Source organism: Salvelinus fontinalis, chromosome 4 (assembly GCF_029448725.1).
Source record: "Salvelinus fontinalis isolate EN_2023a chromosome 4, ASM2944872v1, whole genome shotgun sequence".
NCBI classification, from domain to species: Eukaryota; Metazoa; Chordata; class Actinopteri; order Salmoniformes; family Salmonidae; genus Salvelinus; species Salvelinus fontinalis.
Window position 1 is genome coordinate 86,263,832 of NC_074668.1, and position 24,794 is coordinate 86,288,625.

Consider the following 24,794-nt stretch of genomic DNA (forward strand, 5'->3'; position numbering starts at 1 on the left):
CTTGTGAAGATGCTGGAGGAAACAGGTACAAAATTATTTCTATCCACAGTAAAACGAGTCCTATATCGACATAACCGCTCAACAAGGAAGAAGCCACTGCTCCAAAATCGTCATAAAAATGCCAGACTACGGTTTGCAACTGCACATGGGGTCAAAGATTGTACTTTTTGGAGAAATTACCTCTGGTCAGATGAAACAAAAATATAACTTTTTGGCCATAATGACCATCGTTATGTTTGGAGGAAAAAGGGGTAAGCTTGCAAGTTGAAGAACACCATCCCAACCGTGAAGCATGTGGGTGGCAGCATCATGTTGTGGGGGTGCTTTGCTGCAGGAGGGACTGGTGCTCTTCACAAAATAGATTGCGGGAGGGAGGAAAATGATGTGGATATATTGAAGCAACATCTCAAGACATCAGTCAGGAAGTTAAAGCTTGGTCGCAAATGGATCTTCCAAATGGACAATGTCCCCAAGCATACTTCCAAAATTGTGGCAAAATGGCTTAAGGACAACAAAGTCAAGGTATTGGAGTGGCCATCACAAAGCCCTGACCTCAATCCTATAGTAAATTTGTGGTCAGAACTGAGAAAGCGTGTGCGAGCAAGGAGGCCTACAAACCTGACTCAGTTACACCAGCTCTGTCAGGAGGAATGGGCCAAAATTCACCCAAATTATTGTGGGAGGCTACCTGAAACGTTGGACCCAAGTTAAACAATTTAAAAGCAATGCTACCAAATTCTAATTGAGCGAATGTCAACTTCTGACCCACTGGGAATTTGATGAAAGAAAAAAAGCTGAAATAAATCATTCTCTCTATTATTATTGACATTTCACATTCTTAAAATAAAGTGGTGATCCTAACTGACCAGGGAATAATTTACTAGGATTAAATGTCAGGAATTGTGAAAAACTGAGTTTAAATGTATTTGGCTAAGGTGTATGTAAACTTCCGACTTCAACTGTAGATACCATCACAATGGAGGCTACAGATATTAGGGCTAATTCCACAGCACAAGATCACCGCATGAGGCCGCATGAGACTGCATGAGACTACTCATCCGTAAAGCACTTTTGTGACAACTGTTGATCCATTTTATGGACTAGTTGATTGACTGGTTGTAAAGCTACTCAAGACTGTCGTCAATAGACAAAGTAGCCTAACTCAATAAAGTGATCTCCCTCTCAGCCCCCGGAGCGACAGATCGTGGTGGGGATCTGTTCCATGATGAAGAAGTCCAAGTCTAAGCCCATGACCCAGATCCTGGAGCGGCTGTGCAGGTTTGAGTACATCACTGTGGTCATCTTCCCCGAGGACGTCATTCTCAACGAGCCCGTGGACAAATGGCCCCTGTGTGACTGCCTCGTCTCCTTCCACTCCAAAGGTGGAACACACACACACAACAACTCTGTTCGCTGATGAAATAACTGTATTCAACTTAATTACCCCACCCATTATTCTATAGTCCAAAAAGTGATTACGCATATTTAAACAGTCACATGCTACTACATCATACACACACACACACACACACACACACAGACAGCCCGTTCTCGTACCACGCTGTGTCAGCATTACTCGTCTTTAACCCAGCTTGAGTAATTCTGTCTGACACCACAACAGCCTGTTTTGACTAATATGGGACTAAATTTGCAACCATTGATTTTAGCAAAATGTTGGAGAAACCCAGTTGAACAATGTTTGCCCACTGGACTGTGTTCATTTCAATTACTTTCACTTGTCTGTCTTCATTAATGTGTCCCATTCTTGCCCCAGGCGAAGTTTGCACATACTGTGTGCCCTGCGTACAGGATTTGCTAACAGTTGGTGTTGCATTTGAATTTGTAGGATTCCCGCTGGACAAGGCAGTGAGCTACGCCAATCTCCGAAACCCACTGCTCATCAATGACCTGAACACACAGTACTACATACAGGACAGGTACAACCAAAACTAGAGATGCATACTGTAGGGTTTTCATGACAACAGTATCACGATACTCCGATTCAGAAGTATCATGGCAAGCTAATAAAACAAGAAGCAGACTTCATTTCTTGTGAAAAACAGTCCTGATGTTGGGAAACAAACAGCCTTACTGTCACCCAGAGTCACGTGTTTATTATCCAAGCAATAGGACACACTATTTGCCATGTATCGGGACAACCCTAGCGTTCTGTATAGAGAGGTTTAGCTATCACAGAGCATCATGGTTAATACTGTGCTGTTCTGGAGGTCTTATGTGGAATAAGGACCGTATGATGTTATATTGCTATTATGGTGATTACTGGTGGTGATGTGTGACCAGCATTGTTTGGACTGGTGTCACGTGGTGATGTGAGCAGTATTAGATATACAGTGTTCATGTTAAGTGAGATGGCTGACTATCTCTCACTTGAATGCTGAATGTTATGTTTTCTGTTTTGTAGGAGGGAGGTGTATCGTATCCTGCAGCAGGAAGGCATCGATCTGCCACGCTACGCTGTGCTGAACCGCGACCCAGATAAACCAGACGGTCAGTGTGCGGACCCCAAAGGTCAAGCGTTGATGGTCCCATCAGGAATGGTCAATATTCTGTCCCTGTCGCCTCTACTGGTGCTATAGCTTTCTTGTCACTCTTAAAACCTTGTACCTTTTTCACAATACTGAGCCGAGCTGTACTGTGTTGGGCTGGCCTGGTTATCCATCCACCACAGTTGCTGGAACTGCTAGAAAGGACATTGTGAAAATAAAATAACTGAGCCAGTACAGTTCTTGTTCTCGGCCCTGTAATGTAAATCAGTCATTAGGGTTCCAAGATAACTGGGCGTGTTCAGCAGGGCACTATGTTGTAGAACGTTTTGATAGAAATACATACACTACCGTTCAAAAGTTTGGGGTCACTTAGAAATGTCCTTGTTTTTTTGAAAGGAAAGCAATTTTTTTTGTCCATTTTAAAATAACATCAAATTGATCAGAAATACAGTGTAGACATTGTTAATGTTGTAAATGACTTGTAGCTGGAAATGGCCGTTTATTATTATTGTTTTAATGGAATATCTACATAGGCGTACAGAGACCCATTATCAGCAACCATCACTCCTGTGTTCCAATGGCACGTTGTGTTAGCTAATCCAAGTTTCGCATTTTAAAAGGCTAATTGATCATAAGAAAACCCTTTTGCAATTATGTTAGCACAGCTGAAAACTGTTGTGCTGTTTAAAGAAGCAAGAGACTAGTTGAGTATCTAGACCATCAGCATTTATGGGTTCGTTTACAGGCTCAAAATGGCCAGAAACAAAGACCTTTCTTCTGAAACTCGTCAGTCTATTTTTGTTCTGAGAAATGAAGGCTATTCCATGCGAGAAAATGCCAAGAAACTGAAGATCTCGTACAACGCTGTGTACTACTCCCTTCACAGAACAGCGCAAACGGGCTCTAACCAGAATAGAAAGAGGATTGGGAGGCCCCAGTGCACAACTGAGCAAGAGGACAAGTACATTAGAGTGTCTAGTTTGAGAAACAGATGCCTCACAAGTCCTCAACTGGCAGCTTCATTAAATAGTACCCACAAAACACCAGTCTCAATGGCAACAGGGATGCTGGGATGCTGGCCTTCTAGGCAGCATTGCAAAGAAAAAGCCATATCTCAGATTGGCCAATAAAAATAAAATATTAAGACTGGCAAAAGAACAGTCACTGGACAGAGGAACTCTGCCTAGAAGGCCAGCATCCTGGAGTCGCCCCTCCACACCTCCCAATTCATCGAGCCATGGACTCTACAAGGTGTCTAAAGCGTTCCACAGGGAGGCTGGCCCATTGTCTCACAGTTCAGAGGCTCCCATACTTACCCCTGTGCGTCTTAGGCAGGATGTATTTCTCACTACTTACATAGTGTTGTATTCTCCCCAGGAACTTATACAGTATATCACATAGAACAAACATAACATCTCTGACATGTGGAATAAGGAATCATGTAAGCTCCATTTCTGACATATTTCTTCAACGTTCCCCAAATGACTGATTGGTTGAAATAAGTTGATAATAAGAAGATTGTGGGATCTGTACTGTTAGATTTCAGTGCAGTCTTTGATATTATTGACCCTAACTGTTGTTGAAAAAAAGTATGTGTTATGGCTTTTCAACCTTTGCCATATTGTGGATTCAGAACTATCTATCTAATAGAACTCAAAGGGTTTTCTTTAATGGAAGCGTCAAACATGTAAAGTGTGGTGTAACACAGGGCAGCTCTCTAGGCCCTCTACTCTTTTCTATTTTTTCCAATGACCTGCCACTGGCATTAAACAAAGCATGTGTGTCCATGTATGTTGATGATTCAACCATATACACCTCAGCAACCACAGCTAATGAAGTCACTGAAACCCTTAACAAAGAGTTGCAGTCTGTTTTGGAATGGGTGGCCAGTAATAAACTGGTCCTGAACATCTTTAAAACTAAGAGCATTGTATTTGGTACAACTCATTCCCTAAGTTCTAGACCTTAGCTGAGGTCTAGAAATGAATGGTGTGGCTGTTGAACAAGTTGAGGAGACTAAACTACTTGGCGCTACCTTCGATTGTAAACTGTCATAGTCAAAACCTATAGATTCAATGGTTGTAAAGATGGGGAGAGGTCTGTCTGTCCAATAAAGAGATGCTCTACTTTTTTGACACCACACTCTAAAAAGCCAGTTCTGCAGGCTCTAGTTTTGTCTAATCGTGATTATTGTCCAGTGCTGCAAGGAAAGACCTAGTTAAGCTGCAGCTGGCCCAGAACAGAGCTGCAAGTCTTGCTCTTCATTGTAATCAGAGGGCTGATATAAATACTATGCATGCCAGTCTCTCTTGGCTAAGAGTTAAGGATAGACTGACTGCATTACTTATTTTTATGTAAAACAATGTGTTAAATTCCAAATTGTTTGCATAGTCGACTTACACACAGCTGTGACACACACACACTTTACCCACCATACATGCCACCAGGGGTCTTTTCACAGTCCCCAAATCGAGAAAAAAAATCAAGAAAGTGTACAGTATTATTTAGAGCCATTATTGCATGGAAATCCGTTCCATCTCATATTGCTCAAATAATCAGCAAACCTGGTTTAAAAAACGATAAAGGAACGCCTTTCCCCTATTTGACCTAGATAGTTTGTGTGTATGCATTGATATGTAGGCTACATGTGCCTTTTTTTAAACAAAAGAGCAAGATACATTTATTTTGAAAACAGCAGTCAATCATCATGTCACCAGAATAAGACCCTCAATATTTATTGGAAAGAATCATCAAGCTCATCACTGTGCACTTTCACCACCCTGTGAAATTCATCAAGTTATTTCATCTGTAGCCTAATACACTGCATGCTTTCCCATGTCGCAGTGGGAGGACCACACAGCATATCGTTGTGTGACTTCATATGTTATTATATGTTTGCGCATAAAGGTTTTCCCTCTGCCATTTCTCGCATAATACATTTTACAGACATACAAATATCTCACTTTGTCTAGCGAATCTTATTTTGTCGACATTTGAAAAATGTACCAACAAATTAGCAGTTTCCTTCAGGCCTTTTTAAAAAATTTATATCCGACATGTACTTTACTCGCATAAAGGTTGGATGGAAACCTGGTTATAGTCAGAAAGAATAAAACCACTTTCCAGTGAGGTCTCAGTTTTTCTCTCTTCTGGGTATAAACACCAGACAGACTTCTCCAGCCTTAGACCAACACTGCCTTGGGAGGATGTCGGACAATGTCCCAAATGGCATCTTATTCCCTTCATCCCCATGGGCACTGGTCAAAGGTAGTGCACTATATAGGGAATAGGGTGCCATTTGGGACACTAACTTGGTTTACTTTGGTTCCTGTGGTAAATATCGCAGTTAATGAGGAGCAGTTATGAGTGTGTCTTAGGTTGTGAGCATACTGTGATTTATATCTGAGTGTGGTGACGTGACTTGGAGGCCATTAATTTTCCCTTTTAATACTCTGAACACAGTCCCGCATGGTAGAGTTCACTAGATGGGTTATGTCTTCTTCATCCCTTATGGGTGTAATGGTGGTAGAATAGCGACCTCCATTTACAGTTTAGAAGTCATGCCAGTAGATGTAACAACAAGAGCCTGATCTTCATGACTAATGTTCAAACTTAGTCTATCAAGGTTTTGGTCTAATGCTTCTAAAATGTTAGAACCCTTTCTCAGTAAAGGTAGAGCTGTCAGTTAGTGTTGTCATGATACTTGATTTTCAATGTCAAAAAAAGAACATGAAGCAGACTCCACTCAATGGTCCTTTTAAGAACCTGCTTTATGTCAAATACTGTGTGCTGTAGCTTGAAGAATAAACACGTGACCAGCTGTTAGTTTCTAACATAAGGACTTTTGATAAAACAACACTATTCAGTGTATGAGGGCATGGTTGTACAGACTGTCAATGGTACACTAAGACATGTAATTGTCTGTTTTTGAAATGGGGACTATAAGGTACATGTTCAACTGGTTGAATCATACTATTTACAGTTGAAAGGGCTGACCATCGTCTGAATATGACGATGAACTGACAATATGCACCTGGTTCGTATTCACTACAAACTGAATGGAAGAAATGGACCAAAACTAGGAGGGGCTAACGGAACTTGTCCAATAAAACACATTTTCTTTGTATAATGTTTTCTGTTGCAAAGCATTTAGCTGCGGTGTGCACTAATGAATACAACTTTGTATTTGTGTCTTCCCCAGAGTGTAACCTGGTCGAGGGAGAAGACCATGTGGAGGTGAATGGGGAGGTGTTCCCTAAACCCTTTGTGGAGAAACCCGTCTGTGCTGAAGACCACAACGTCTACATCTACTACCCCACCTCAGCGGGAGGGGGAAGCCAGCGCCTCTTTAGAAAGGTCACATTCTGATCCCTAAGCCTTTAACCCCTTCAAAAATGACTCCAATCCGTTCCTCTGTCTAACTCACATGGGAAAGGCCCTGGGGTAGCTTTTTGACCAGGCTTCTTTCTCCCTCACACTTCCTCCTCCCTCAGCCCCAACCGAAGGGTTCCTTATGCCATAATGGCACTTATTCTAAAGCACATTAAGGGTACTGAAATAGGTGAAGCCACACCAGGCACTCACTCTGGCTGGGCTCATCAACCAGGCAGGAACACGATGACATTAGAGCTGTGTCGACACTTGACATGCAACCTCTGCTATCAGATTACGAAGATCGCATTGAAAAGACAGGTGGTCGTGTGGTCAGATTGTGTTCAGATCTGGCTGACCACTTCAGGAGTTGGTCAGGGATGCATTGTGTGTGGATTTCTCCTCAGTCTGCTGCACGCAATCAGGCTACCGAAAGCGCATACAGTGGGCAACGTAATCAGCAGTCCGCCCACAGGTCTCCAGAAATGGTGTGTTTTGGGAGCGAGAGGCACTTTTTTTCATTAAACATGGGAGGAAATGCATTCTTAGCATGTGAGGAACGTGTTTGCTGGCTTCAAATGCTAGCCAGCTAGCTTTATTTAGAAAAAATATTTTAGGTTTGGCTAGAGTTATGCTAACCTCTTTGCAATCCCTTTAACGTTGCTTTCTGGCTTGTTAGAGGTTAGCTACAGTAGTTGGCTACTGGCATCCAGTTATCAGATTTAGCTGGTTCCACCGTTTGCAAAATGCATACATGCATTTGAGTATTACGTGGGAAAAGGGAATCCAGACACAATGTGGACACGGTAGACACATTTAAATGTCGGCCTAGAATTCCATGATCAGAACTCTAATCAGAATACAAAAGCTGCATGAACTGTCAAGTGTAGACACGGCCTAGGTTTTATCTAGTATGCGTCCCAAATGGCACCCTATTCCCAATATAGTGCGACGCTTATGACCAGAGCCCTATGGGTACTTGCAGTGCACTACATAGGGAAGCAGGGTGCCATTTGGGATGCAGACCTCCTATTCTGACAGAGGGAGGAGGACAACCATCACTTTACTACAACAGTGTTTTCAAATGACCCCAATGTCAAACAAAGAAAAGGAACCTGTTATTTTCTGATCTGACGGATGGTCTGGATTCGGTTATCACCTGTTATGCTACTGCCAGTAGGGTATAACACACACACCGTGCATTCGGAAAGAATTCAGACCCCTTGACTTTTACCACATTTTGTTATCTTAAAACCTTATTCTAAAATGGATTAAATACTTTCCCCCCCCTCATCAATCTACACACTGCCCCATAATGACATAGTGAAAACAGGTTTTTAGAATGTTTTGCTAATGTATTAAAAAATAAAAAACAGATGCTTTATTTACAAGTATTCAGACCCTTTGCTATAAGACTTGAAATTGAGCTCTGGTGCGTCCTGTTTCCGTTGATCATCCATGAGATGTCTCTACAACTTGATTGGATCCACCTGTCGTAAATTCCATTTATTGGACATGATTTGGAAAGCACACGCCTGTCTATACAAGGTCCTACAGTTGACAGTACATGTCAGAGCAAAAGCCAAGCCCTTAGGTTGATGGAATTGTCCGTAGAGCTCCGAGGTAGGATTGTTTCAAGGCACAGATCTGGGGAAGGGTACCAAAACATTTCTGGATGAAGTTTGGAACCACCAAGACTCTTCCTAGAGCTGACTGCCCGGGCAAACTTAGCAATCGGGGGTGAAGCGTCTTGGTCAGGGAGGTGAACAAGAACCCAATGGTCACTCTGACAGAGCTCCAGAGTTCCTCTGTGTAGATGGGAGAACCTTCCAGAAGGACGACCATCTCTGCAGCACTCCACCAATAAGGCCTTTATGGTAGAGTGGCCAGATGGAAGCTACGCCTCAGTAAAAGGCACCTAAATGACTCTGACCATGAGAAACAAGATTGAACTCTTTGGCTTGAGTGCCAAGCGTCACGTCTGTTGGAAACCTGGCACCATCCCTACGGTAAAGCATGGTGGTAGCAGCATCATGCTGTGGGGATGTTTTTCAGTGGCAAGGACTGGGAGTCTAGTCAGGATCGAGGGAAAGATGAACGGAGCAAAGTACAGAGAACCTTGATGAAAACCTTCTCCAGAGTGCTCAGGACCTCGGACTGGGGCGAAGGTTCACCTTCCAACAGGGCAACGACCCTAAGCACACAGCCTGGAGAGACCTGAAAATAGCTGTGCAACAACGCTCCCCATCCAACCTGACAGAGCTTGAGAGGATCTGCAGAGAAGAATGGGAGAAACTCCCCAAATACAGGTGTGCCAAGCTTGTAGCATCATACCCAATAAGACTCGAGGCTGTAATCGCTGACAAAGGAACTTCAACAAAGTATTGAGTAAAGGGTCTGAATACTTATGTAAATGTGATATTTTATTTTTTATTATTAAACTGTTTTTGCTTTGTCATTATGAGGTATTGTGTGTAGATTGAGGGGAATTTAAAAAAAAATCTATTTTAGAATGAAGCTGTTACCTAACAAAACGTGGAAAAGGTCAAAGGCTCTGAATACTTTCCGAATACACTGTAGATGATAGAACTAAAGGTAATGTAAAGATGGTTTAGTTTGTGTCTTTTTAGTCATAACATTCTTAAAGGGATACTTCAAGATTTTGGCAATGAAGCCCTTTTTCAGATGAACTCGTGGATGAAAAAAACTTTCTCTGCATGCAGTTTGAAGGAACTTGCTAACTAGCGTTACCAAAATAGTGTTAGCGCAATGACTGGAAGTCTATGGTAACTGATAGCATGCTAGGTTAAACCATAGACTTTTAGTCATTACGCTAATGCTAGTCTCTTGCATTTCCTTCATACTTGATGTAGAGACTTAAAATGGTATCCAAGAGTTCATCTGACTCTGGGGAAGAAGATATAGGGCTTCATTACCAAAATCCAAAGTATCCCGTCCCTCACAGTTGTTTTAAATACTGCCTGAACTGTGATACTTTCAGTCAACTATTATGTGTTCTATATCTAGCTATATTCTATTGGGCCGTTTCCCAGACACAGATTAAGCCTAGTCCTGGACTAAAATGCAAGCACTCTTTAATCCAAGGATGTATTCACTAGGAATGAAAAGGAAACAAGCAGACGGGAATGCAACGAAACTGGGATGGACCAACCTTTTAGTCTCAAAACATCGTCCAAAACTTTGCTACGGTGTGCAACTAATGAATTCACCCCAGGACTAGGTTTCATCTGAGTCTGGGAAACGTCCCGATAGAATATAGCTATCGTGATTGGCTCTATATGTTCCATATTCTATATGTATGTGTTTAACTGTACACACCAGTTGCTTGATTATGACAACTGCCAGGCCTACCTCCTGCTCTATTAACAGGCTCTGAGGTGAAACGTCATCTAGATACAGATCTAGGATCAACTCCCCAATCATAACCTTAACCATTAGTAGGAAAAATGCAAAACTGACCCAAGATCAGCATCTTCACCTTACAATATTAATAGTAATACATAGTCCTCCAAATATACAACAGCTCATTGAAATTCTATTTGACTCAGTCTGTTTTATTCAGTGTGATCTCACCTCACATTCTCAGAGGGCTTTCGGGACTGTTTAACCTGTCATAAAACGAGCCAATGTTTTTGTCATGATTTATAACCATTCGATCCCAATAGCTGATTTTATCACACACATTATTGGCATCCCTCTCAATCCCAGTCGATTGTAGTAAGCTACTCTGTGTTCTTCCTCTGAAATGGAATAGATCATAAGCGAAATGCAACACTGTGTACTGATGAATGAACCCTAGTCTCTTTCTTTGACTCTGGCTACAGTTGAGTAGTATGGTGGACGTTCATTCAGTCCTAATGTAATCCTGTCGTGTGAAGAGCAGTGTTTCCCAAGTGTTTAGTCCACTGGGCGCCTGCTGGTGGGTAGTTTTATTCTGAGTTGTAGAATGATTGGTCTGTTTAGTTGGGGGTTCACACCAACAGCTTTCGCTTGATCACAGAGCTAAAGGAGTTTGGGAACCACTGCTGTAGACAGTACGTAGTTCTGACGCTGTTGCCTCTCTGTCCTGTAGATCGGGAGCCGGAGCAGTGTGTACTCACCAGAGAGCAACGTGAGGAAGACTGGCTCCTACATCTACGAAGAGTTCATGCCAACGGACGGGACGGACGTTAAGGTGTGTGTTATGCGATTGTCAGTCTGTATTTCTGTTTCTGTCCATCTATGCATATTTGTTTGTTTGTCTTATGCAAGTGCACTGTGTGTGTACTAAATCTCTCCATGTGTATGTGTCCTCAGGTGTATACGGTGGGGCCTGACTATGCCCACGCTGAGGCCAGGAAGTCTCCTGCCCTGGACGGTAAGGTGGAGAGAGACAGCGAGGGGAAGGAGATCCGCTACCCTGTCATGCTCACCGCCATGGAGAAACTAGTGGCCCGCAAGGTCTGCCTGGCATTCAAGGTCAGTTATGGCTCAGTTGGTTGTGGGTTCGATTCCCATGCGGTGCTGAATAGATTCCCACATTATACTGAATAGCCGATAGGTGTGAACTATTTGCTGCTCTGGATCAAATCTACATCAAGTGCCTCTGGGTAGGGGTTATGGGTCGACGTGGAATTGGTCATTGATTTGCCCCTCTTCTATTTGATGAGCTGGTACACAGTTCAGACCTGGGTTCAAATGCTATTTTAGATACCCTATCTGTGCTTGCCTGTTGCAATGGAACCAATAGAAAAGTGCAAACCCCGCCCACCTAGCACCCCAGGCAGGCTAAAGAAAGCACTTAACCTATTTGAACCCAGGTCTGACGTCCTGTAGCTTCAGGCAGCCTGTTGAGGGCACTCTCAAGCTGATCGATCACTTTGATTGATAAGGGAAGTGACAAGAGAAAACAGAACAGAGGCTGAGGTCATATAAAGGAGAATCAACAAACACACACCCTCTAAGTACATTTTCCCCCTCTTACCCTGATTGATATTCTCGATAATGCCACCCCCAATTACACTACATGTCATTCCTATCTGACTGTCTTTTCCCCCTGCAGCAAACAGTGTGTGGCTTTGACCTTCTCCGAGCCAACGGTCACTCCTACGTCTGCGACGTCAACGGCTTCAGCTTCGTCAAGAACTCCATGAAGTACTATGACGACTGTGCCAAGATCCTGGGGTACGATGTGCCAGAGGGCTATTTCGGTCATATTGTGTTTTCATAGGGTTACATTATGCCAGGGGTATGCCAGTTCTGACTCCTGGTCCAAGCGGGGCATAGTGTTCTGACTCCTGGTCCAACAGGGGCAGACTTCAGATCCACCCCTGCTGTGCACAACTGATTAGACTAATTGTGGTCTTTGTTAAAGACTGGTTATTTGAGTTTAGTGTTGGTGCTGTGTTGTAAATTAACCTGACAGCCTCCAGGATCAAGGTTGGCCACCCCCCCCTTCTGTAAGCAAATAACATCTAGTCCAGTTCAGCACAAACTGATTAAAGGTAGCCTAGGGTGTCTTTTGGGACAGCTGATCCTGAAACATTTCAAGGTTTTTTGGGGTGATTTTTAGCAGACGCTCTTGTCCAGAGCGACATGTAGTTAGTGGATTCATCTTAAGATAGCTAGGTGGAACAACCACATGTCATAGTAAGTACATGTTTCCTCAATAAAGTAGCTATCAGCAATGTCAGTGGGGAAACAAATGGTACTACAGATGACTTGCTATTATTATCTCACTAGTTACATAGAAGTTAATAATCCGTCAGAAGATCCATATGTTGGTAAATGTTGACTATGTTAACCATAATGTAATTCTATGATGTGAACTGTGTTTCCTTGTCCTCTACAGTAATATAGTGATGAGGGAGCTAGCTCCTCAGTTCCACATCCCCTGGTCCATCCCTACTGAGGCTGAGGACATCCCCATCGTCCCAACCACATCTGGCACCATGTGAGTCTCACACACACAGACTAGTATGTTAGTGCATATGATTGGTAAAATGTTTCCAAGACAAACTTGTAGGCGCAAAAATTTGAGGTAGACAAATGTACAGGTTTACTGTAGCCACAACATAAAAACCACTGCTGTCTCAAGGAAAACTGGCTTCACTGTGAAGTTTCTGCTTATTTAGACATGCCAGTGATGGGGTAAAAGTCATTACCCCGACCTACCATCATTGTTCACTCAGATTCCTTTTTACTGTCACATTCCCTCCAATCAGGATGGAGTTACGCTGTGTCATCGCAATAATCCGCCACGGAGACCGAACTCCTAAGCAGAAGATGAAGATGGAAGTGCGGAATCCCATGTGAGTTCTTGGGTAACCCTGTATGTAAAGTCTAGGTGTAATGCCTTAGATCTCATGATTGTCAATGACCCCTTAATTGTGTTTTAACATTTTAAATTTAACCTTTATTTAACTATTTTACATCTTTCAATCGTGTCATAATAATCCTGATAAATTACCAGTCATTAAGTTTCATGACATCCACTGTTCCATGACGACTCGGCAGGTAGCCTATTGGCCATTAACCGAAAGGTCGCTGGTTCGAATCCCAAACAAACTAGATTTTTAAAAATCTGCCAACGTGCCCTTGAGCAAGGCACCTAACCCTAATTGCTCCTGTAAGTCGCTCTGGATAAGAGCATCTACTAAATAACTAAAATGTAAATATACAAAATAAGTGACTTGATCTCTTTATATATACATATATATATATACACTGCTCAAAAAAATAAAGGGAACACTAAAGTAACACATCCTAGATCTGAATGAATGAAATATTCTTATTAAATACTTTTTTCTTTACATAGTTGAATGTGCTGACAACAAAATCACACAAAAATTATTATTATTATTATTACACAAATTTATCAACCCGTGGAGGTCTGGATTTGGAGTCACACTCAAAATTAAAGTGGAAAACCACACTACAGGCTGATCCAACTTTGATGTAATGTCCTTAAAACAAGTCAAAATGAGGCTCAGTAGTGTGTGTGGCCTCCACGTGCCTGTATGACCTCCCTACAACGCCTGGGCATGCTCTTGATGAGGTGGCGGATGGTCTCCTGAGGGATCTCCTCCCAGACCTGGACTAAAGCATCAGCCAACTCCTGGACAGTCTGTGGTGCAACGTGGCGTTGGTGGATGGAGCGAGACATGATGTGCTCAATTGGATTCAGGTCTGGGGAACGGGCGGGCCAGTCCATAGCATCAATGCCTTCCTCTTGCAGGAACTGCTGACACACTCCAGCCACATGAGGTCTAGCATTGTCTTGCATTAGGAGGAACCCAGGACCAACCGCACCAGCATATGGTCTCACAAGGGGTCTGAGGATCTCATCTCGGTACCTAATGGCAGTCAGGCTACCTCTGGCGAGCACATGGAGGGCTGTGCGGCCCCCCAAAGAAATGCCACCCCACACCATGACTGACCCACTGCCAAACCGGTCATGCTGGAGGATGTTGCAGGCAGCAGAAGGTTCTCCACGGCGTCTCCAGACTCTGTCACGTATGTCACGTGCTCAGTGTGAACCTGCTTTCATCTGTGAAGAGCACAGGGCGCCAGTGGCGAATTTTCCAATCTTGGTGTTCTCTGGCAAATGCCAAACGTCCTGCACGGTGTTGGGCTGTAAGCACAACCCCCACCTGTGGACGTCGGGCCCTCATACCACCCTCATTTAGTCTGTTTCTGACCGTTTGAGCAGACACATGCACATTTGTGGCCTGCTGGAGGTCATTTTGCAGGGCTCTGGCAGTGCTCCACCTGCTCCTCCTTGCACAAAGGCGGAGGTAGCGGTCCTGCTGCTGGGTTGTTGCCCTCCTACGGCCTCCTCCACGTCTCCTGATGTACTGGCCTGTCTCCTGGTAGCGCCTCCATGCTCTGGACACTACGCTGACAGACACAGCAAACCTTCTTGCCACAGCTCGCATTGATGTGCCATCCTGGATGAGCTGCACTACCTGAGCCACTTGTGTGGGTTGTAGACTCCGTCTCATGCTACCACTAGAGTGAAAGCACCGCCAGCATTCAAAAGTGACCAAAACATCAGCCAGGAAGCATAGGAACTGAGAAGTGGTCTGTGGTCACCACCTGCAGAACCACTCCTTTATTGGGGGTGTCTTGCTAATTGCCTATAATTTCCACCTTTTGTCTATTCCATTTGCACAACAGCATGTGAAATTTATTGTCAATCAGTGTTGCTTCCTAAGTGGACAGTTTGATTTCACAGAAGTGTGATTGACTTGGAGTTACATTGTGTTGTTTAAGTGTTCCCTTTTATTTTTTTGAGCAGTGTATATATATATATATTTTTTTTTTTACTACATTTGGTATAAAATACAATGTCTTTCTCCAATAGGTTTTTTGAATTGTTTGACAAATACGCTGGTTACAAGACAGGGAAATTGAAGCTGAAGAAGCCCAAACAACTGCAGGTAAGTAAATAGAATGAGCGACCAACAAAGCCACACGAGAAGAGGGCGTTATAGTTTCAGTACAAAGTCCTTTCTGGTCTTGAGAAAGGCCTTTGTACTGAAACGTTGATATTATACAAACTATATCCTCTTTCCTTGTTACTTCTATAGTATGTATCCCTTTAGGGGATATACTTCATTGTTGATCTTTGTTATTTTACTCACTTTAGCCAAGTAATAAATCAATTCCTGTCACATGTTTGTGTGAATCACATTTGACATGGCTGACTTAACTTTTTAACTGTACTTGTCCATGTGTTTGTGTTAATCACGAGACTGTGAAAATAATTTCCTCCTTGGAGGAGGACAATACGCATGGAAAGTGAATTAGTGTACGTCACATTTCGGTAAAATGTAAGCACAACTGTGGCCACTTCGTCATTTTTGGAAACGTGTTACGGTAGCTAGCGAATGAGTGTAGGAGGGATTAACTAACTGTAAATAATACATCTGGCTAACTTACTTACAGATGCGGTCAAATATATTGGCACTCTTGCATGATTCACTTTCTTCTAAAATCTGTTAATTTAATTTTTGTTTTGTTTACATGTGTGTTTGATTAACAACTGCATAGGATCAAGAAGAAGAAAACAATTGTATATTGAGATACTTCTCTTCATTTGACCACATCTGTACTCAGAAAGATATAACTAACTTTGCTAAATGTGGTTTGAAAGAATTCACTTACTTACAGTTAGCCATCGCACCGCTCTTTGATCGCAAATGTATCAATTCCTGTGTTTAGATGGTCAAAGCTGTGTAGGAATCCCATTTGACACAACTAATTTCAAGTGTCCATTTTGTTTGTGTAAACCACAAGACTGTTAAAATAATTTCCTTAAATTAATACATTCTATTCCATGTCTCGGATGGCTTTGTGATTTTGTCCATCTCCTTTGTGTGGTTAGGAGGTACTGGACATAGCTCGGCAACTGTTGCTAGAACTGGGTGATGGAAGAGAAGACTGCGAGATCGAAGAGAAGAAATCCAAACTGGAGCAGCTGAAGACTGTTCTGGAGATGTGAGTGACGTGTCTAACTAGACCAACGTGTTATTAGGCACACAATCTCACCTGGGGCTTCTTGACTTTCTGGGCCATCGTAGTTCTATCAAAATGTCATCAAACTAGATTGTGGAAAAATATGAACTGGACAACGCACATAATGTCCAGTTTTTGTCTGTGGAATCACAAAGCTGTAAAGTAGTTTATGGAACCTGTAGGATAGTCCAATCAGATGTAATTCTTAGACATTTGAAAGATTGAGGAAGAGTGAATCAGTGGTCTTTGAACTGGTAACTAGTTTTATGATGATGACAAATGATCTTCAAGCAGCCAGAACAAAGTTGAGGCTGTTTTTTTAAAAATAGGTTCGTGACTAACTGGTTCTGCATTCAACAACACTATCATTGCTTAGTCCCTGATTTCCAGGCACGTTTTGGCTAGCTAGACAATGACAAGTTGGCTGAAGCAGAAACAGACTGACACCCAGGCTATTCAATGCATGATTGACTGGACATGGGGACAGTCATAACACATGGTTCTCCCTTTTTTCTATTCCTGTCTTTTCCAGGTATGGCCACTTTTCTGGGATCAACAGAAAAGTGCAGATCACCTACCTGCCCCATGGGCAGCCCAAAACATCCAGCGAGGAGGAAGGTATGGAGAAAGCGGAGGAAACATTTCACCTCTACTGCTTAGATCATAAGGGGGCAGCTTTCCCCCAGTCACCAGCACCACGTACTATATGTCTGAGTTGCATTTGTAGAAAAAGTGTTCTACCGTAAAACGTCCCTTACGCGCCAAGCCTCCAGCAAGCATCAGTGTCTTATGGTAGCCAGATATCACTAGACATTCCAGCAAATAAACACTGGTCTCTAGTAAGAGCTGGGTATCAGTTTCTCCTCACATGAACACATCAAATTGCCACTCTGCTCCAGTTCATAGTTTCTCTATCTAGTGCTAGACATTTGAGCCCTGCATGTCAAAAACACAGTTGGTATTGCCAATTAGTAAGTTTTATCACAGAGTGGTAGGTAGGTTATCTGCAGTTACTTTTGCGCAATCTTAATTTTCTCATTTTGTAACATGCTTTGTGTGCTAAATGTAACACAAGTGTTGTCAATTTCAAACTGGGCTATCAGTGATAGGAATTGTACTAAATGCCTGAGTACAATACGTACTGGTCTCCAACCAAACTCAACTTCACACACAGTTAAAGCCAGCCTGGGCATTGAATTGAGGTTTTTACGATACGTAGGGTTGAATTGATTACTAGTTAAGCTGATGTGTTGTTCCACAGACACACGTGAGGAGTGCCCTTCTCTGCTGCTGGTGTTGAAGTGGGGAGGGGAGCTGACCCCAGCAGGCAGGGTACAGGCTGAAGAGCTGGGCAGGGCCTTCCGCTGCATGTACCCCGGAGGACAAGGTGAGACACACACACACAAACACTGCTGCCAACTATGTTCACTGAAAAAAACATCTGATCATTGTCTGTCGTTCTAGGAGACTACGCTGGGTTCCCTGGCTGCGGGTTGCTACGGTTACACAGCACGTATCGACACGACCTCAAGATCTACGCGTCTGACGAGGGCAGAGTGCAGATGACCGCCGCAGCTTTCGCCAAGGTAACCACTAGGCATCAGAGGTTAGAGGTCAAAGCTCTTTGTGTGTGTAAATGTGTTTATCTGAGTGTTTGCCTGGCAGGGTCTGCTGGCGTTAGAGGGAGAGTTGACGCCCATCCTTGTGCAGATGGTGAAGAGTGCCAACATGAACGGCCTGCTGGACAACGACAGCGACTCGCTCAGCGGCTGCCAGCACCGCGTCAAGGCCCGTCTCCACGAGATCATGCAGAAAGACCAGGAGTTCACCGAGGAGGACTACGATAGGGTAATTGATGTCATTGAATTCCTGCTCAGCTAAGTAAGTGCAACCAACCTGGGTAGTGTTCAGGGCACACTGTAGCAAAACTTTGTACGATGCAACAAAAAAAACAGACTAGTAGATAGTACCTGCCCATTCACTCCGCTTCGGGACGTTTTTATTGGTTTTGTGCTTCAGGTATCAAACTCGGGTCGTCTGTGTGCCTTAGCCTAGGCATTAGCTTGGGGAGCTAACATGAGTCTTATCAGGCCTATGCATTAACTTGGGGTGCTGACACGAGTCTTATCAGGAAATCATAGGTAGATCACCATACTACCTCCATTACGAACACAAGCTTTAAAGAAAAGGGGTTAGAGTGAAAAAGAAGTAGGCATTGTTACAAAATCTCTAAAGTAAATCTAGCCTCTGGAAGGGCTTAATCCTAATGAGGTTTGCAAGCAGAACAAGCTTCCTTTTCCACAAATCCTTTCTGAAGCTTTTAGTTTCCTCCTCATCCTTTCTAATGCGTCTTACTGAATGGGAAAGGACAGAAGCTAGGCTAAATCAAGCTGGAGCTAGGCTAAATCAAGCTGGAGCTAGGCTAAATCAAGCTGGAGCTAGGCTAAATCAAGCTGGAGCTAGGCTAAATCAAGCTGGAGCTAGGCTAAATCAAGCTGGAGCTAGGCTAAATCAAGCTGGAGCTAGGCTAAATCAAGCTGGAGCTAGGCTAAATCGAGCTGGAGCTAGGCTAAATCGAGCTGGAGCTAGGCTAAATCGAGCTGGAGCTAGGCTAAATCAGGCTGGAGCTAGGCGAAATCTAGCTGGAGCTAGGCTAAATCAAGCTGGAGCTAGGCTAAATCATACATGATTGAGATGATGTATAGAAACTAGTGATTTCTACAGGAGGGTGGAAATTGTTCTGCTATGTTATTGCTCTGCTCTTTGATCATTCTGGGCTCTGTAATTGGTTGTAATGAAAGCAAAGCGGATTTAGATGTTTTAAGCTGTTCATTATTGCATAATGTTCTTTAGTGAGATGTGTGTGTGTCCGTCCGTCCAGCTGGCCCCTACAGGTGCAGCCTCTGTGGTTAACTCTATGAGGATTGTGGAGAACCCTGTGATGACATGTGACCAGGTCTACACACTCATCCAGAGTCTCACCTCCCAGATACGCAAGAGACTAGAGGACCCCAAATCTGCAGGTACACCCTTTTGTTAACATAGTATAGCACTGTGATGGTGTTATTTCAGCTCGGTACAATGTTGAACGCTTTGAACGCTAACCATACATTGGCCATCAATACAGCACAAGGTGAGGTGGATCTGCAGCTGCTCTCTGTTATCATCTATGCATAGTCACTTTAATAACTCTACCTACATGTACATATTACCTCGACCAACCGGTGCCACCGCACATTGACTCTGTACCAGTTCCCCCCTGTATATAGTTTCACTGTTGTTATTTTACTGCTGCTCTTTAATTACTTGTTACTTTTATTTTTTATTTTTTAACTGTGTTGTTGGTTAGGGGCTCATAAGTAAGCATTTCACTGTAAGGTCTCCTACACCTGTTGTATTCGGCGCATGTAACTAATACAATTTGATTTGATCTGTACCAATCCCAGACTACTGTGTCCTTTTCTTCCTCTCCTCCTGACCCTCAGACCTGCAGCTGTACCACAGTGAGACTCTGGAGCTGATGCTGCAACGCTGGTCCAAGCTGGAGCGGGACTTCCGGATGAAGAGCGGCCGCTACGACATCAGCAAGATCCCGGATATCTACGACTGCGTGAAGTACGACGTGCAGCATAACGACACGCTGGGCCTGGAGGACACACTGGAGCTGTTCAGGCTGTCCCGAGCCCTCGCCGACATCATCATACCACAGGTGAGGGAGAGAGGAAAGGAGGGCTGGAGAGATGGGTGGGTGGATGGATGGAGTGGAGAGAGCGGTGGATGGATGGAGTGGAGAGAGCGGTGGATGGATGGAGTGGAGAGAGCGGTGGATGGATGGAGTGGAGAGAGCGGTGGATGGATGGAGTGGAGAGAGCGGTGGATGGATGGAGTGGAGAGAGCGGTGGATGGATGGAGTGGAGAGAGCGGTGGATGGATGGAGTGGAGAGAGCGGTGGATGGATGGAGTGGAGAGAGTGGTGGATGGATGGAGTGGAGAGAGCGGTGGATGGATGGAGTGGAGAGATGGATGGAGTGGAGAGATGGGTGGGTGGATGGATGTTTGGAGAGATGGATGGATACTCTGGAGCTGTTCAGATTGTCACATGCCCTCGCTGATATTATCATACCACAGATGAGGAAGGAGGGTTGGGTCAGTTGTAAGCGGTAGATGGATACTCTGGAACTCCACAGGCTGTCAGAGGCTCTGGCTGACATCCTCATACCTACTGTTGATGGACACCAGTCACTGTTTATATGCTCCCAGACTTTGTATATAGCAATGCTCTGACCGCTGTGTGTCGTAGGCAGGGAGTAATTCTCACGACTTGTGTATTGTCCTCAGGAATACGGCATTAACAAAGTGGAGAAGCTGGACATAGCGTACGCCTACTGCCTACCTCTGGTCAAGAAGATCCAGCTGGACCTCCAGAGGACCCACGAGGATGAGTCAGTCAACAAACTCCATCCACTGTGAGTCTTGACTCACAGGGCAGCAATAGTCAAGTTGCACCTAGACGCTGATTTAAGGTCAGTTGCGTTTCCTCTCTCCGAATGGTTAAGATTTGGAAAGGGTGAGCTGATCCTAGATCTGCGTCTAAAGGCAACTGCAACATGAAGTTGTAGCTCAGTCAATTATGTCCCACATATGTCTTTGTTCACAGAGTCCATGTTTGACGGCAACTTAAATAAAACATTGATGTTCTGTTTCTCTGGCGACTCAGGTACTCTCGAGGAGTGATGTCACCAGGTCGCCACGTGCGGACACGTCTGTACTTCACCAGCGAGAGTCACGTCCACTCTTTACTCAGCACCTTCCGCTACGGAGGCCTGCTTGACGTAAGCACATAACTACCACAGAGGAACTACGGTTACCTAGAACTACATTTCCCTGAACAACAGCAACAGAACTACATTCGATCCAATAATTGGTGTGTGTGTGACAGGAGGAGAAGGACCAGCAGTGGAAGCGGGCGATGGACTACCTTGGTGCCGTTTCTGAACTCAACTACATGACTCAGATAGTAATCATGCTGTATGAGGACAACAACAAGGTAGTGGTGTGTGTGTGTCTGTAGTAGGTGTGTGTCTGTTTCCCTTTCTTTCACTAAGCCCTCTCTGTGCTGGCCCTCAGGACCCGTCGTCAGAGGAGCGTTTCCATGTGGAGCTTCACTTCAGCCCTGGGGTCAAAGGTTGCGAGGAGGAGGAGAAAGCACCAATGGGCTTCGGCTTCCGTCCCGCTTCCGCAGAGGTAACAGTGTTTAATGTCTGGTCCTAATGTTAATCTAATAGGACGTTTTCACATATGAAATTCACTACCCTGGATTGGTTTTATGAGGCATTTCTGAGAATTCTACAAAATATATTATGGTATAACAAGAACTAAAAATAACCATTTCACGGTGCAATTTGCAAGATGCACATTCTACATGACTTAGCAAGCTAGCTTGTTTACAACGGGCAAAAGTTAATCGCTACTCGGGCTGCCGTGTCACAAAGCCTGATACTCTGGTCCTGGATCTTGAACCCACCACTCTGGCAGGTCCAGGATTCATTCAGCCAAGGTTTGTTTGAGTTTCACGCATGCTTTATAGCGTGGATCAGGGTACCAAACGATCCAGCTTCCGGATCATACAGGGAAATGTGAAAGTGCCCATAGTGGTACATCAATGCCCCGTGAAGTGTCTGGCTATGTTATATTGTGTTTTTTAAATGTGTTGTGTGCACGCGCCCCATGTCTGTCACCCTTCTTCCTGGTTCAGAATGATGAGAAACAGACAGACCCTGGCAGCTTGGAGGATCTATCACGTGACGAGCCCGACCGGGCCCTACCACTCTCTGACCCAATGGGCATCCACCGGAGATCCCCTCTGATTCGCAACCGCAAGACTGGGTCTATGGAGGTAAAATCTCTCTCACACACACACAACCTTCTATTGTCAATAAAGCCAGAGGTAGGAGTAGTGGTAGTAGCAGCAGCAGTGAAAAATGAGACAAGGATTGCAAGCATCTTTTGACTATAGAGATATACTATAAGACATTTGTGTTCCATGAGTTAGGATGCAGCCATAAGCCAGGGCTTTCCTGCTGTATTGTTGCTCTGAGTTACTTGTCTGTCTGGCAGAGATAACATGTGGTCCTTCAGTCTGGCAGCCAGTGATGGAGATCTGTGTATGGTGTCAGACGCTCTGAATTTGCTCCTTACCAAATAATGTGTGTGTGTCACCCCAGGTCCTGTCGGAGACGTCTTCATTCAAAGCAGGCAGCTACCGTCTTTTCCCCTCCTGCTCTCGCCAGTCCCCTGAGATGAAGCAGAGTGGTCTAGGTGGGTGTCTCCTTCCTCCCTGCTCCCTAACACACTCAGATCTAGGATCAGTTTCCCCTCCCCCAATCCTAGCCTTAACCATTAGTGGGGGGAATACAAAATGAACCTCAGAGCAACATATAAGGGCAACTTTAACCAATCCTTCCCTTCCCTTACACTGTAGCTATGGCAACTGTGTTTACCTATATCACCCCAACTCTCATTAAAGCCTATGATGGTAGAGGGAGGGGTGGCATGGTGCTCTCACTGTCTATTTCTGATAGAAATCAACCTGGAGTTAGTACAGTATCTATGGACCATGCTAGAGGCCTAGCTAGGTACTAGTCCTGTGTATCTTAGTTGGTAGAGCATGGCACTTGCAACGCTAGTGTTGTGGGTTTGATTCCCACGGGGGACCGGTATGATAATGTATGCACTCACTACTGCTCTGGATAAGAGCGTCTGCTAAATTACTAAAATGTCAAGCTAGGCACATACGGACCATGCTAGAGGCCTAGCTAGGTACATACGGACCATGCTAGAGGCCTAGCTACTGTAGGCACATACGGACCATGCTAGAGGCCTAGCTACTATAGGTACATACGGACCATGCTAGAGGCCTAGCTACTGTAGGCACATACGGACCATGCTAGAAGCCTAGCTACTGTAGGCACATACGGACCATGCTAGAGGCCTAGCTAGGTACATACGGACCATGCTAGAGGCCTAGCTACTGTAGGCACATACGGACCATGCTAGAGGCCTAGCTAGGTACATACGGACCATGCTAGAGACCTAGCTACTGTAGCTACATACGGACCATGCTAGAAGCCTAGCTACTGTAGGCACATACAGACCATGCTAGAAGCCTAGCTACTGTAGGCACATACGGACCATGCTAGAGGCCTAGCTACTGTAGGTACATACGGACCATGCTAGAGGCCTAGCTACTGTAGGTACATACGGACCATGCTAGAGGCCTAGCTACTGTAGGCACATACGGACCATGCTAGAGGCCTAGCTAGGCACATACGGACCATGCTAGAGGCCTAGCTACTGTAGGCACATACGGACCATGCTAGAGGCCTAGCTAGGTACATACGGACCATGCTAGAGGCCTAGCTACTGTAGGCACATACGGACCATGCTAGAGGCCTAGCTACTGTAGGTACATACGGACCATGCTAGAGGCCTAGCTACTGTAGGTACATACGGACCATGCTAGAGGCCTAGCTACTGTAGGCACATACGGACCATGCTAGAAGCCTAGCTAGGCTCATACGGACCATGCTGGAGGCCTAGCTACTGTAGGCACATACGGACCATGCTAGAGGCCTAGCTACTATAGGTACATACGGACCATGCTAGAGGCCTAGCTACTGTAGGTACATACGGACCATGCTAGAGGCCTAGCTACTGTAGGTACATACGGACCATGCTAGAGGCCTAGCTACTGTAGGTACATACGGACCATGCTAGAGGCCTAGCTACTGTAGGTACATACGGACCATGCTAGAGGCCTAGCTACTGTAGGCACATACGGACCATGCTAGAGGCCTAGCTACTGTAGGTACATACGGACCATGCTAGAGGCCTAGCTAGGTACATACGGACCATGCTAGAGACCTAGCTACTGTAGCTACATACGGACCATGCTAGAAGCCTAGCTACTGTAGGCACATACAGACCATGCTAGAAGCCTAGCTACTGTAGGCACATACGGACCATGCTAGAGGCCTAGCTAGGTACATACGGACCATGCTAGAGACCTAGCTACTGTAGCTACATACGGACCATGCTAGAGGCCTAGCTACTGTAGGCACATACGGACCATGCTAGAGGCCTAGCTACTGTAGGTACATACGGACCATGCTAGAGGCCTAGCTACTGTAGGTACATACGGACCATGCTAGAGGCCTAGCTACTGTAGGTACATACGGACCATGCTAGAGGCCTAGCTACTGTAGGTACATACGGACCATGCTAGAGGCCTAGCTACTGTAGGCACATACGGACCATGCTAGAGGCCTAGCTACTGTAGGTACATACGGACCATGCTAGAGGCCTAGCTACTGTAGGTACATACGGACCATGCTAGAG

General features: G+C 44.7%; 1 protein-coding gene across 6 annotated transcripts in view; it reads left to right on the top strand.

Moving 5' to 3' along the window:
• The window catches only part of ppip5k1a (diphosphoinositol pentakisphosphate kinase 1a), a 48,021-nt gene that overhangs the window by 5,444 nt on the left and 17,783 nt on the right, over nucleotides 1-24,794 (top strand). For 5 of the 6 annotated variants that reach the window (XM_055921792.1, XM_055921790.1, XM_055921796.1 and 2 more), the window contains 23 exons: nucleotides 1,187-1,382; nucleotides 1,847-1,937; nucleotides 2,423-2,508; nucleotides 6,709-6,863; nucleotides 10,972-11,073; nucleotides 11,196-11,357; nucleotides 11,941-12,062; nucleotides 12,730-12,831; nucleotides 13,103-13,189; nucleotides 15,244-15,319; nucleotides 16,267-16,379; nucleotides 16,930-17,015; nucleotides 17,659-17,784; nucleotides 17,862-17,983; nucleotides 18,063-18,245; nucleotides 19,279-19,420; nucleotides 19,883-20,106; nucleotides 20,736-20,863; nucleotides 21,115-21,229; nucleotides 21,337-21,444; nucleotides 21,525-21,641; nucleotides 22,153-22,293; nucleotides 22,622-22,715. In XM_055921792.1, coding sequence (XP_055777767.1) covers nucleotides 1,187-1,382; nucleotides 1,847-1,937; nucleotides 2,423-2,508; nucleotides 6,709-6,863; nucleotides 10,972-11,073; nucleotides 11,196-11,357; nucleotides 11,941-12,062; nucleotides 12,730-12,831; nucleotides 13,103-13,189; nucleotides 15,244-15,319; nucleotides 16,267-16,379; nucleotides 16,930-17,015; nucleotides 17,659-17,784; nucleotides 17,862-17,983; nucleotides 18,063-18,245; nucleotides 19,279-19,420; nucleotides 19,883-20,106; nucleotides 20,736-20,863; nucleotides 21,115-21,229; nucleotides 21,337-21,444; nucleotides 21,525-21,641; nucleotides 22,153-22,293; nucleotides 22,622-22,715 — 2,878 coding nt within the window. The remainder of the gene's footprint in view (nucleotides 1-1,186; nucleotides 1,383-1,846; nucleotides 1,938-2,422; nucleotides 2,509-6,708; nucleotides 6,864-10,971; nucleotides 11,074-11,195; nucleotides 11,358-11,940; nucleotides 12,063-12,729; nucleotides 12,832-13,102; nucleotides 13,190-15,243; nucleotides 15,320-16,266; nucleotides 16,380-16,929; nucleotides 17,016-17,658; nucleotides 17,785-17,861; nucleotides 17,984-18,062; nucleotides 18,246-19,278; nucleotides 19,421-19,882; nucleotides 20,107-20,735; nucleotides 20,864-21,114; nucleotides 21,230-21,336; nucleotides 21,445-21,524; nucleotides 21,642-22,152; nucleotides 22,294-22,621; nucleotides 22,716-24,794) is intronic. The other variant, XM_055921793.1, reaches the window with a different exon arrangement.